This window comes from Corvus cornix, chromosome Z, assembly GCF_000738735.6.
Source record: "Corvus cornix cornix isolate S_Up_H32 chromosome Z, ASM73873v5, whole genome shotgun sequence".
Taxonomy (NCBI): Eukaryota; Metazoa; Chordata; class Aves; order Passeriformes; family Corvidae; genus Corvus; species Corvus cornix.
Genome location: NC_046357.1, coordinates 8,813,633 through 8,828,356, shown reverse-complemented (window position 1 = coordinate 8,828,356; position 14,724 = coordinate 8,813,633). Strand labels below are relative to the sequence as shown.

At 38.4% G+C, this 14,724-nt stretch overlaps 1 protein-coding gene across 2 annotated transcripts in view; it reads left to right on the top strand.

Moving 5' to 3' along the window:
* The window catches only part of PARP8 (poly(ADP-ribose) polymerase family member 8), a 132,309-nt gene that overhangs the window by 83,058 nt on the left and 34,527 nt on the right, over positions 1 to 14,724 (top strand). The window contains exons 10-15 of one of the 2 annotated variants that reach the window (XM_039566988.1): positions 1,850 to 1,916; positions 3,271 to 3,396; positions 3,923 to 4,021; positions 5,465 to 6,029; positions 8,285 to 8,338; positions 8,442 to 8,537. In XM_039566988.1, the coding sequence (XP_039422922.1) occupies positions 1,850 to 1,916; positions 3,271 to 3,396; positions 3,923 to 4,021; positions 5,465 to 6,029; positions 8,285 to 8,338; positions 8,442 to 8,537 (1,007 nt within the window). The remainder of the gene's footprint in view (positions 1 to 1,849; positions 1,917 to 3,270; positions 3,397 to 3,922; positions 4,022 to 5,464; positions 6,030 to 8,284; positions 8,339 to 8,441; positions 8,538 to 14,724) is intronic. The other variant, XM_039566989.1, reaches the window with a different exon arrangement.

Here is a 14,724-nt window from a genome sequence, read left to right as displayed (position 1 = left end):
GCAGCAAATAAGAGAAGGTGAAGTGTGAAGAGCAGTGTGCAGTGAGAAATGAGAAGTAACAAGAATATGTATTCTGCACCGCTGACAAGGTTAAGGTGGGAAACACAGTTCCCAGTGCTGCAGCTGACTGCTTGTGGGAGTGCCTGAGTTCTGAGAAAGGCAGGATCAGGGCCACAGCCAGGAGCTTTGCTGACGTTGGTTTTATGAGCTCAGCTGCTGTTGCAGCCATGTCTCTTTACTCACTAACAAAGCACAGCGAGATCCACCATCTTTTGCATTAATTCTGTTAATTCCTCTCCTGCCTCAGATATGTTTTCTTGAGACCACTGGGCCAGAATTTTACGCTGTATCTTTTTCTCCTATACTGCGTTCTATTGACTGAGAAACAGAAACACAGTACACTCCAAAGCACATCAGGGGATATGAGTACCACCCTGTAGCTGTGTAATATACTGATTTTAGACAGTTCTTCTGGTTAATAGCTTGTCTCACTACTGCCTGTGTGGGCAGTTTGTCCCTAGTGCCCTAGAAACCTGTCTTAGAGAGAATGAATCAGCCACTGGAGGTATTGGCGTGTCTCCTCTGAATGTAGAGTCTAGACAAAAATTCTGGTCTAGATGTCAGATTATGAGATTGATGGTGTAGGTATGATGATAGTTATTTAAAGTATTCCCCGTCCCATCAGCCCTCTGCAGTGTGTCTGAAATTTGACAATCCAGAGATATTGCTATACTTAATGAAATCATTCATCCCTCTTGAAAAAAATCATCAGTTTGTATTTAAAAGACGAATTCATGTTTGATGTTATTTGAATAATAATATTGGAGAAGGGGTAACTACAGAGCTTTGAACTAAGTTAAGTGGCATGGCCAAGTTAGATATACTGTATTTTATTATCAAATTTAATCTATTAAAGCAAAATTGAAGTACAAACTTCTCTATTCTGAATAAAATCTGACTTTCTGAGCGGTTAGAATAACACCAAAATACTGATTTACCATTTCTAATAAAATTTGAGCAAACCCCAGATTTTTTTGTTTTCATTCCTTTTTTATTTTACTTTAGTCATTATCACCTTATGCAATACAAAGTATGCAGTCTGTTCGTGCTTGTAATATGCATTGGCTGTTGTTGTGCCTTGAGGACCTGAGCCTCTCAACAAGTACCGGATTCCATCTGCCACTTCTATCTATCAAATGTTATTAAAGGATTTTAGTAATGCCACTAGCTAATTTCCATCCTATACCCTGTAGATTTTCAATTTCTGACAGATGAATATGGGTATACTAGTGTTAGGACAGGCCTTGAGGAAATTTCAGGGTAATCCTTGGCCACTGGAATTCACATATCAGGCACTTAGATGATAGTTTTGGATCTTGTATTAAAACATCCTCAGAAACAAAACCCAGATATTAATGAATTTGGTTTCAGTCTGGGCTTTCTTCATAGCCACAGGAACTTTACTGTGTATAGACTACTTGGGAAAAAAGTGATTAGGTGAGATGAATTGCCAGATTAAAAGTCCAGATACATTTAACCTGATGCTGCTTGCTACTTGCGTAGTATATATGTAAAAAAATACACATTTTTGTACATAAAATGGATGGGAAGAGATGCATTTTGGAGAATTCAAATTGTAAAATTGTAAATTATATTGGCTGATACTCCAGAAAGTTCCATTCATTTCTTAATATGCTTAGATGACATGTCCACTTTTGCCATTGCTTCAATTTAATTGTCTGTACTCAAGCTCCACGTAGAACAAGGTCCTTAAATAAGACTTATATGGTCACAAGTTTGTCATTACTGCTGTAAGTTCATATATCAACAAAATACCCTTTTTCCCTAGTGCCAACTGTGGATGTATTTCAGATCTCTACTAAGGAAAGATTTGGGCTGGGACATCAGCTGAAGAAGTAAGTCTAAAAAAGTACAACCCCCTGATTTTAGGCAAATATTACACTCTTTTTAGTTTCTGGACCATGTCAAGCAGAATAAAATTCATGTTGTCAGGTTGGTTGTTGGATCAAAGTATCTTGAAGTTGTTTTTCTTTAAATAAAAGTCAATATTTGCCTTTTCAAGTTTGGGTTTGACAGCTGTGGATGAGAACATGATTTGTGTTACTTGCCAGGGTTTTCTGTCACTTTGCTGCCTTTTAGGAAGTAAGCTGTTAAAGTTATAAAGACCATATCTAGGAGTGTTCAATTTCATATTTCTGCTTAGATGGTGAAGCCTCTGAAAGAGGAGTCTTTTTGAGCTTCATGCATACCCTGAGGGGGCTATGTTTTCATGACTGCCTCTAGAATACATCACAGTAATTAGGCCATCCAGGTTTTGAGGACAAGATGGAAGAACAGTCAAAAAAATTGGCAGTTTCCTGTGGTCATAGTGCAATTAATTTTAATACAATTTTGCTGAGTCATCTTTTTGCATATGCTTTTGTACATGTTATAGAATTTTAAGTATATAGGCTTTAGTATCTCAGTATTACAACATTAAGAAACCCCTGAGGGACAAAAAAATGCTGTTTAGTGTTTTAAGAAATTCGGTGCAACATTTTCATAATCTTACAAATGAAGCAAGTTATTGAAATCTCTATGGTATATAACTTTGAAAAAAAAAAAAGGAAATGCTCCCCTGAAATGAATAGTAGCTTAAAATGTTTTGCTATTTACACTGTCTGTGATTTTTGCATCAGGTAATTAGTAAAGGTTCTTATATGACATTTTCAAGATCACAGCTGCGCAGTTCACAACTGAGCAGGAGTCAGAATACCCATGAACCTGATGGTGCCTCATGGCTGTGGCAGTGGGTTATTCATCTTTTTCATACCAAATTCAGATTTGACTTTTATCACTATCAAGACCCCCACTACCAGATTAGAGCCAGAGAATAAGGTTCTGCTTGGCCATACAGACGCAGTAGCCTGTGGTCATGTGAGAGGCAGACCCCTGTAGCTGGATTTGATGCCTTTGACTCGGTTTCTCTCTAGATCTTCGTGAGAGGAGATAAGTTTTGCAGCTGCAGTGGTTCTTTACACAGACTGTGTTCTCTTTGAGAGTCCCTTGTTAAATTAGTTCTGTGTGGGAAAAAAAGGGTTTTTGAGGAGCTGAGGCACCCAATCATCAGTCCACATATGTGGCAGAAAACTTCAGCTGTAGAGTGAGAACATTGCCTCACACCTACATGGTGACCACTGAGACCGTACTATTAAAATGAGTATGTCCTCTCTGGGATAAGAAAACCTTTTTTTCTTTCTTAATTTGCAGAATCATGCAGACATTTGTTACACAACAGTGGAAGAACAGTAAAGAGAAATCTAATTGTACGCACAATAAGAAGGTGTCTGACAAAAAGGTGAAATCCCCTCTGCACATCTTTTCTACATTGCGCAGGTAATAGCAAGGAAAATGTGCTGTTATCACCATAAACTGTTCAAAATCTTCACAAGGTGAAATCTTGACTTCTCTCCACAGAGAAGTGCTCTATTTATATCTTACCTCATGGGTTGCCAGTCCTGCATTGCATGATATCAGGAGTGAACTAGGTACTGCTGCAGCTTCTAAGATTATTAGAAGCTAGATCATTTCAGTGCTGTGCTCTCTGAAAGAGCCATGTTAGATCTAGAACTGGAAAGAGTTAGTTTTATTTTAACTTGTGTTTGTATCTTTATTTTATCTTTACTTGAATAGCAAGAATAAAAATAGAAATAACATATATGCAAGTAATACGTATGTATAGTATATGTTATGTGTATTTCAAAAACCTGTATTTGTCCGGCTCTTCTTTCTACAGCAGTTTGTATATTTAGTTTTTTAAAACTGGAATGGTCATTAATGAAAGACTGATTTTTAAAGATGCTGAGCACCCTCCCCTCTCCAGTATTTTACTACATTAATGTTTTCCACTTCTGAAATGCAGGCACAGAATTTCAAAGAAAAAAGGCATTAAAAAGCATAAGAAAAAGCTTATGAATAGTTCAGTTGCATTTAATATGATTTCTGCCAGTTGCTCATACTCGTAAGTATACATAGAATCAGGCTCTGATTTTACCTCTTTCAGGATTGTGACTATTTACTCTAGTGTGTTTTCCTTCTTATGGAGGGTTGACAGATCACCCCTTCAATTCAGTTACTGAATTTCAATTGAATGCTTCTTTGAATATTCTTTCTTCTCGAGGAATTTTGCCATTCTAAATTCAGGGTGTGAAAAAGAGATAGAATACAGCAATCACTCACATTGCAAAAGGGGGGAATGTCAAAGATGACTAAAGATTGTCTGTCTATTCAAAGGCAGAGGAGGAGAAATGATGTTTTAAGTAGAAGGCTTATCCGTTCCCTACCATGCCATACACTGCTGCCAAGCACAGGCTGTAGGTTAGGGTTTGGTTTTATTCAGAAAGGACATAAAAAACCAGCCCATTTTCCTCTTGATTTGGCAGCCAAAGTCCAGAGATGGCTCAGTCCAAATGCAGGGACCCTCTCTGTCCCCAGGACATCATTCCTACCTCCTGTCTGCAGGAGGGTGATGGTGAGCCAGCTGCTACAGTGAATCAGCAGCCTCCACGTGCGTCCTCCACTGTCAACACTTGCTAACAGGGTGGGGAAACCTGCCAGCCTCTCTCCTTGGGTTTTTACTTCTCTATTTGATGCAAACACAAGAAAAAAAAAGTACTCTAAAGATTGGTGTTGCTTATAAAATGATTCAGCATACCTGTTACATGTTCTTACCTTGCAAGGGCAGGCAAATGTGAACCTTACAGAAATGGGACTGTGTGAATGTTGTTTCATAAAAATCTTTTGTTCTTTACTTCCTGCATTTGTAATTTAGGTCTCTCACATTCTCATTTCTGGTGTTACAGAGCTAGAATTTGTCTAAAACCAGAAAGACGTGTATAAACTTGTCTTTCACAAGGTGCCCAGGTTATTATGATGCTTTTAAAATAATGTCCTTTTTATCTGAATTAAATTTGATTTAATGTCTCCAAGTTTCACTGCTCATGGTATCTTCCATTGGATCTGAACATAGAATTTGTTATGCCTTGTCCAAAAGACAATAACTTTCATGGGATCATGCCATGATACAGAGAAAAGATAGATTTTGATAAGGAAAATAAGTTATAAGATGTGGATTCTATTTCAAAGATAATTTCCTCAGCAATTGGTTTGTTTTGAGACACAGAGATCTTTACAAAAAGCTGTAAGGTCACAGCTCTAACTTCTACTTAAGTAGTTAACTGTCTTTTTGATTGATGAGTTTGTGTGTAAATAGGAGTAAGTTGTTTGTTTTGGTATTGGAATATGTCTTACATACAGCTGTTATTTTAAAAGTTTGGGCTGCATTTATCACTAGTGAAAAACATAAAGACAAGTGACACTTAAAAAGTGTTACATCTGTGTGATCATACTTGATTTGCCCAGGATTTTGATTATTCTCCAACTCTGCCCTCTTCTTTATTCTAAGGTCGCCAAGTTATCCTCCACCTGGCTGTGGTAAAAATAAATCGAAACTGAAGTCAGAACAGGATGGCATCTCCAAGACTCACAAACTATTGAGAAGGACTTGTTCTAGCACAGTGAAGGCAGAGGATGTGTGTGCCACAAAATCTCACAGAACCTTTGGCCGCTCGTTGTCGAGTGACCCGAGGGCTGAACAGACAATGGCTATTAGATCGCACAAACTGCTGAGTCGTGCTTGCTCTGCAGCTGCCAAGCAGGAGGAGTGCATCACTTTAAAGCCCCATAAGGTGTTAAATAGGTCGTGCTCTGGGGATCCTCGATGTGAGCACAACAGCACCTTGAAGCCCCACAAACTTTTAAGCAGATCCTACTCCAGTAACCTTAGAATGGAAGAATTGGATGGATTGAAGAATCATAAGTTGCTCAGCAAGACTTACTCCAATGCCCCTAAATCATCCAAAATGGAGCCTTTCAAGGAGTCCACCATGGCAGAGAGCAGGAGGCTCTCTCTTACCTCAGGGCTTATTGGTATCTTAACACCATCTTCATCAACACCTTCACAAGCTGCTGTGCGTAGTATTTTTTTGTATTTTACTCATTCTCCTCCTATTCTTTTCCAGATGTGCGTTATGCTTTTTATGCGAAGTCATTAGTACCTAGGATATATGTTAGTGACTATATTGGACATATTGGAAGACAAGAGCAATGGAGTCAGCTTTTTAAGGACGATTCAAACAGCTGTGCATGCACATACACTTAAGTTATAAAATCAGAATTTGCTGTGGTCAGGACAGAGATTTTATGTGTTGTGTTGAGTGGAGCTCAATGCACAGCTGCTGGCCATAGGAAAAGTTCAGTCACCCATTTCCTTCCCTGCATACTTCCTGCAGGAAAAAGGCAGAGTGTGCACTTCTGTGCTGCAAAATTAGCTTGATTGCACAGGACTTTTCTCATTTTCCCTTTGCTTCGTGGGGGAAGCAACTGTCCATTAGATGGTTTGAGTGCCATGTCACCCCTTCTTCTGGTGTTTGCATCTGCCGTCATCATTGTCATCATCATCATCATCACACGGGAAGTAATGCAGTCACGGTTCCACTCACCTCTTGCACATTTGTGATTTGTGGAGGGTTAAACCTTCAGACGTGCAGGACATCAGGGGCCATGCAAAGAATTGGGCCCACATTGGCCCTCTTAGTTTCCCCAGAGACATGATCGATTGGGAAAACAAAGGGTAGCACATACTCTTACATTTAAGAAAGAGCTCTCAAAATCAATTCTGCTGCCTATGCCTCTTAAAAGATGGCTTTTTTACTTTAGAAGGAAGAGTGGGTTTGTTTGCAGTCTTTCATGGCACCAGCCTGTTTTCTGTGTTTGATCTGGGGAGAAATGTTTAGAAAATAGTTCTCTCCACTCCCTTTGCCTGGTGGTACCTTGGAAGCTGATTCTTCCTTTAGATGCCATACATATGTTTAAAATAGTGCATTCTAAATAATGAAATTACGTTGAGTGCACTATGTTTCATGGTAATTTAGTTTAGTGAGCTTTAAGCTATCCTCATCAGATCTAAAAGCAGGAATAACTATCATAAGGTCATTTTTATATATGGTGTGTGGTTGATTTATGTGAAGTGCACAGCAAAATTAATTTAACATGAGCTATCAGACTTTCACTTGTTGCAGTTTAGAGCTGCACTTTTTTCTGATTCAGCAGAGGATGTATTAACACAGCAAGACTTCTCTCTTCTGACGTTAATAGGAAAAGTCCCTTTGGTTTTTGTAAGATAATGAAGAGCTGACTAAGTTTCATCACTGATGTTATCAGCTGATAGGGAAGAAAGGCAAGCCCTGCTTGGCAGCCTGTAAAGCTACCCATAATTTATTGCTCGAATACACTTACTTTGAGGGAAGATCATTACATACATGTGCAGTTTGACTCATGTTAGTGGAAGGGCATCAGCAGTCTTATTTCACATTTTATATGCAGGCACCAGATATATGGGTTACCTGGGTGCCTAGCTGCAATTTGAAATCAGTGGAATGTAGAAGTGATGAATCAAGATACTGAGTTCTCTTCAATTCTCAGCTAAAATATTACTCTCATATATGAATACAAATAGTATTGTTGCCCAGAAGAAAAATGGAAAAGCAGTTAAGCAATTAAACAGTAGAGAAATGAAAGGAAATAACCCTATTAAAAAAACCCCCAAAACATTGTAAACGGAGCTGATCTCTTATTCAAAACAAGGTTTGATTGAAATAGATGTCAATCTGGAGGGAAGTCTGAACCTTACTGACTCTTGTAATAGAAGTTGCTTCTAATTTATATTGTTGTGTGCTGAAAAAAAAAGAATTTGAGTAGTATCTGAGTATAAAGATCTGTTAGTGCAGTGTTTGCAGAAGTGAGACCTTAGTACATACAAAATAAAAAGGTTTTCAGCGTTGCTGAGAATTACAGTAGTCTTTCAAGCCTTAACATATAGCCCATATTTGGATAGACAATACGCAGTGAAAGCATAATGGAAGTTACCAATAGTTTATTAGGATGGAGTGGAGGCACTGGTGTTTCCATTTGAGACTGAAGTTTTTGGGATGGTGAGATACTTCATCAGATTTAAGAACTAAAAAGAAATACTTAAAACCTACCCCACACCCAGTAAACAGTAAAAGGTTTGATTATTTTTAATGTCTGGTTCATGCAAATGAGAGATCTTTTTAGCTGCAAATTGTTTGGTTAACATATTTACATGCAAAAATTTATAAATGCTTTACTGTTTCCTTATAATTAGTCTGCCAACACTGAAGTTGCCTCAACTTCTCCCTTGCAGCAAAATTATGGTGCAAAATGCATTCCGGTGCGAGACCGTGGCTTCCTTGTGCAGGTAGGATGTCATATCTTACTCATTTATGAAACACTGTGGAGCATGAGCTGACTGTTAATTATTTTTAAGCAGATGTTGTTATTCTTATTTTCGTTGTTCTCAGACTATTGAATTTGCTGAGCAGCGGATACCAGTGCTGAATGAATACTGTGTAGTTTGTGATGAACCTCATGTGTTCCAGAATGGCCCTATGCTGAGGGTAAGTGGTCTGCTGGTAAACAACACATTTTATAGTGCATTAAATAGCTGTGGACCTTACAAACCTGTTGGAGAACTGTTGAATTATTTCAAATGTGTTTCATTCTAATATTCTTCTGAGATGCAAAATTGTAAAGCATATGAATTAGATTTTGCTGTAAATTTGAAAAAAAAAAGGTCTTAGAAGCAAGGGAGAGAGAAAACAGATTTGTATCATACCACAGAAATATAAAGTGGGCATGTATTTCCCTGAACACTCTTGTGCTGCAGTAGTCACAGCCAGGTAACACAGAGAAGTGCATTGGGGTGCTTTCCCAGTGCACTGGCGTTCTTCTGAAAGCTTAGGACACTTCATCCCTGAGCTTTTATCAAGCCATGACTATGGTATTTACATACACTGGTGTTAATGCCACCACTCTGTGAAGTTTTTCTGACCTTGTTTTGCTCACAGGCTGCTGAAATGAGCCACCCTCAAATGTGATAAAAAAGGCAGTAGAATGAGATGCTCTGTGAAGTGCCTGATCTAGCAGTGGCCTAGTCTAGGGGCACTGTTGTGGCTCAGTATGCACAAAGTCTGGCCAGTTAGGCAGCTCTTCCTTTCATTCCCATATGACTGGGAACAGAATTTTGCCTGCTGATCATTGTAGCCTCTCTCATGCAGTTGGTGAATGTGTACCGTGGAAAAGAGTAAGATGGGTCATGAGAGACACATTCTGCCTGGAGCTGCTGGATCAGTGCAGCTTTGTGAAACAGAATACAATTCTTAGCTTTAGGGCTGGTCTTGCAGTTTAGAATCCTCTTGTTTCACCTGCCCTTCATCCAGTGGAAGCATGAATAACCTTAAAAGATTAAAGCCGTGGAAAATTTAACTCCAGTGTGCAAATGGTCTGACACCTGACAATTTCTGCACAGTGTGGGAAGCAACTGCACGTAAGCTGAAGCAGACCTCATCTATGATAGTTTCATGGAACTATATTCAGGAGGATTATTGCTCTACCTGGTAGCAGAAATCACTCCAGTGTGGTTCCCCATGACACTGACTGGCACCAGGGTCAGGTATTCTGACTGCAGGCAGGGTGTGCAAATAGGCTGCTAGCAGGATTTGAAAAAGCATACATATATCCAGTTAACGCTGTTTAAAGTCATGGTTAAACCCCTGTACTTTTGGATATCCAATCAGGTGTTATTTTTGCTTCTTCAAGCTCATATCTATCTTTTAAAACTAAGGTTTTCTGACATACTTTTCAGTAGCCAATACTTACTAGAACCTGTAAAAAAGGCATGAGTTCCTTATTATTTGTCTTTGAATGCACTGCTGTGTATATTACCTGTGACAGAATGAGATAAATCAAAGTCAGTAGTGTTTGGAGAGTGAGTAAAGTTTGAAAAACATAATTATTTAGCTTACTGGAGTTTATCTATTATCCATAGGTCAAAGCAAATGGTAGGATTTATTCTACTAAAAAAAAAAACTGAATGGAAAGTTATCTGCTCTAAATAAAAGAAGTCTTAATTCTTTTTTTCCCACCATAAAGATTAAAACGTCCGAGAATTACTCTTTTGTGTCTTCAGTTTCAAGAAGGGTCATTTTGTAGCTGTCTGTTTAAGAGTTTGTCAGCACTTCACAACGGAAGAAGCTGCAACCATATTTGCCCCTGAACATATATTCATCAGTGCCTTTGAAGGAGCATAACCTGACAAGCTTGGGAAAAATGAAAGTGTCATTATGTAACCTAGGAAAAATTAGATACCAGGAAGAAATTTAGCATGCTGTGTGTATGCTTGAATGACTCAATAAGCAATATAGAGCCATTAATGAGTTTGCAGTTCTGTAGAAGGTGAGGAAGAATCTCAGTTTGAATTGAGCATTAGCTTGCTGTAGAGTGTGTTAAGGAAATCTATGCTTCACTCTCCTGAGAGTGGCCAGGGGAAGCTTAAAGTAGTCAGTTTGTGAGCTTTATTGACATGCTTCAGCTGCACACACACATACATGCATACACGTTTAGTTATATAATGTACGTGAAGAGAAAGAGCATTTTATGTTTAGTACTGCTGCAAGAGCAGATCTCAGAAACAGAGTACTTTTATTACAAGAATACAGCAGGCTTTCATTTAAGACAAGTCTACATGCAGAGTAGCCTTACTGAGGATCCGTGACCTTTGTAAAGAGTTCTCTGTTTTGACAGCACAGTAACTTCACCGTGTTTTGTAACGGTAGGTGCCTTGCTATGGTGTGCTTAGCAAGAGTGTCCAGATCTCTTTTTCTACAGATGCCTGCATCCAAAGGCTCTCTCTGTAGCAGGCTGTGCTACCAGAGGTGCCGCAGACTAAATAGCTCTGGGCCATTCATCAGCTTCTCCCTTTAAAGTTTTGTTCCTCCACACAGATGCACACAGGCTCATGTCTCCTTTGTGGTGACTTTCCCTTCTATATTTTTGACCTTTTTTTCCAACAGCAAAGAAGGCCTATGAATTTATAAAAGCATAATAAAATTATTGCTTGAAAAGATACTTTAATATTTATGTAGGCTTGATTTTCTGGTATTTTATGGAGTTTCATGCAGTTATAAAGAAGCCACAGAAAACTTTGATTTTCTAATCCTCCTGTATGTTAGCCTGGTGCCCTTCCTGAACTATAGTGTCGTTTATTAATTGTCATAAATGCAGTTTAAAAACCTCAAAATTGCCATCACACAACAATTACAGTCTTTTAATGCTGTGAAGTGCTATACCTACTTACAAACTCTTAATGCTATACATAGTTTTTTGTGCTGGTTATTACTGACTTGCTCAATTCAGATGTCTCATGCTCACAACAGCTGAAGAAACCATGTGAAACTGAGAGATAAAGTTTTTTCTCTCTGCAGGCTATAATTTTATCTTTTATAATTTTTGTCTTTTATAAAGTGTCTTAATCTCTCTCAGAAAGCTTTCTTCTCAGTATTGTGTTTCATTTTCCTAAAAAAATTTTTCTGTGGGAATAGTCTGGCTCTAATATCTATTTCAATTTAAGTTACTTTTTAAAAATCTTGACTTTTTCTCTCCCATAAGATAACAACCACTTGATGACAACAAGATATCTCATTTTGTATGGCTTAATTTAAGCACTAGATCCACATGGCAGATGTATCATTGTATGGAAGGTTCTGTTGCAGAACAGCTGCATGACACAATTGCATATGTTTGACTTCATGCTTTTACAGTGGACATCTGCCTTAGTCCAGAGCTTCAGTAATTATTTAATCATGTTAATGTTCCCTGCTGGTTCAGGGATCCTTTTGTACATTGAAATCTCTGGGTGTTGTTAGGCCATCTTGGTCCCTTATTGAGGATTAATAAAGGGGCTGCTTTATTGGCTTACTGAAGATAAATAAGTAAGAAATTCTCAGATTTCTCTTAGGAATTTCTTAACACAGCAAAGTGAATATTCTTTGAGAATAGCCATTTGTCTTTTGAGCTCCAAAATTCCCTGAAATACAGAAGACCAGAGTTAAATACACAGAGGAACTGTGTATTTAACACAGTTTGTGTTAAATAAAAATAAAAAAAACCTGTGTATTTACTAGAAGTTTGTGGGTGTAGAAAACAAAACGCATTAGGTAGATGGGGTGGGTGACCTTAGAACATGCCCAAACCTAATGCCCTCACATTTGAACTGCATCTATATTGCTGTGAAGGAGAAGAACAAGGATTCGCTGGAATGGAAGGAGTCTTGGTAAACTACTATAACGTATCATGGAGTTGTAACACTCTTCTTTATAAGGACCCAGAGTCCATTGCTTCATTCCATCCCCTTTAGAAAAAAACACAGTAGTAAAGTAGGCAATGTTTTCCTGTAAGTATTCACACCTTTCCTAGATAAGATGGGGATGAGTGAAACTTCTCATCATAGCATGGTTCTTCTGTATTTGTTTCAAAAGCACAGTGAGGTCTAAGGATTATTTGCAGTGCACCAGAAGTTATAAAAGCCGAATTGGATATTTAGAGATACACACTTACATAGAGTACCACAAAAATCAGAAAATGCTTGAAATCACTGTGAGGAATGATTTGCAGTTGTTCTGCAAAGCAGAGGAAAAATGCAATTAATACATGGATCCTAAGAATAAAAGTATTTATTTAAGCTCTTACATAACATGGACCAATACTGTTTCATGCAGTCATTTCTAGTGATTATCGGAATCCTGCATATTTCACTTTTCACAGAAAGATTAAAAAAAGGCTTTGAAATCATTATCAAGTGCTGGGACTGCAGCCTGCACATCCCAACAGCTCCCTTAACTCATATAAAGAATCACAGTGCATCCTCCTTCAAGGCAACCTGTGCTACACAGCTCTCAGGATCTCTGCCAGCTTCTGAAGTAGCTCCTTGCTCTGTTTTGAAAAAGGGTTGTTGAGAGGTCACACACAGGTTTTATGGAGGAGACACACAGAAGGCAGACTTGGTAAATCTACTGAACAAAGTGAGGATCTGGTCATTGGAATTATTAGCCTTTATTTTACTGTCTTTGAATTCGTTTTCAACAGAGAAGTTGTTTAGATGAGTGAGAATTGGCTGTTATTTGTTTGTAATTAATGGCTAGACTTGGACTGTTTCAGTAACATATTCTGAAATGCTTTTTTTTTTTCCCTAACATTTTCAATCACTGGTATATCATTCACATCCCTGTTGTTGAAATAGTTACATAGATCATCCTGATTTCTGTCAGTCTACAATATTAGATTAAATATTAGAAATTAAATTAGGAAAGTTGAATGACTTCCACAAAACCCATTCTGAAGAACAGAAATATTTTCACGTGGGGCATGTATTTCAAGTGAAAAATACCTGAAACTGGAATTTGTTTCATTCACTGCCTTTCACTGGGTTTTGAAGATCTCCAAGGACGGAGACTGCACAGCCTCTCTAAGCAACCTGTTATGGTGTTTGATAAAGGTTTAGGAAAACTTACTTCAGCTTTATCTAAAATTTTGGATTAAGTTTAGATAAAGTTACTACTGTATGACGGAATAAAAGTACTGACTGACCTCTAAAGGTCCTTTTCAACCATCTGGTTTGGTTCATCTAGCTAAAAAATGTATTTTCCAAAGCAGATCTAAGAATGTAATAAAGAAACCTAAACATTATTTGGTTCAATGTTAGAAGGCTATTAACTTTTTTTAATGTTGTATAAAATTCTTCCTTTTATTATTACTAGAATATTCTATGGAAGGACTAAGTTGCATTTTAATAATGCAACAGTTTTGCTGGTGTAATAGCAGAGAAATAAGTTGTTTTAGGAATTCAGCATGTACTTTTATTACAAACATTTTATGTGATGAGATCATGAGTCATTAACAAAAGTGGTTATTATATTTAAGGATTTGATTAAAAGAAGTGTAATAAAAATGTGATATCATATTTGAAGACTGCAGGAAAGAAAATGTCAGTTCTCTCTTAAAGAAGGGCAAGAAGGAGAGGATCCAGATAAATCTGTGCTGGTCACCCTCACCTCGATCTGTAGGAAGGTGATGAAGCAGCTAAGCCTCAAAACTATATCCAGGCACATTAAGGACAAGAAAATCATCATGAATAGTTACCAATGGGAATTCATACTTGACTGACTTGATTAAACTTCTGTGAGGAAGAGACTGGTCTGGTAGATGAGGGAAGAGCAGTGGATATTGTCTGCCTGGACTTCAGTAAGGCTTTTGGCAGTGTGTGCTGTGAGATCCTTTTAGACAATCTGTTGATGCGTGGGCTGATTTAGGAGATGGGGCGGGTAGTCTGAAAACTGGCTGGATGTCTGGGCCCAGAGTGTGATGTTCAGTGGGGTAAAATCTACTCGGAGGTCGTCAACTTACGGTATACCCCAGGGGTCAGTAGTGCGTCCGGTCCTGTTTAGTGGCTTCATTAATCACCTAGATGATGGTTCAGGGTGTATTCTCAGAGAGTTTGCAGATGATGAAAAAAATGGGAGAAGTGTGTGATACTCCAGAGCGATGGTGCTGTTCAGAGCGACCTTGACAGGCTGGAGCAGTGGGCTGCCAGGTACCTCCTGCAGTTCAACTAGGAGAAACGTAAAGTCCTGCAGCTGGGCAGGAACAAACCCAGGCACCAGTTTAAGCTGGAAAGCAGCTTGGCTTGGGCAGAAAAGGGCACCAGCTTGAACATGAGCCAGCAATGTGCGCTTGTGGTGTGGAAGGTTC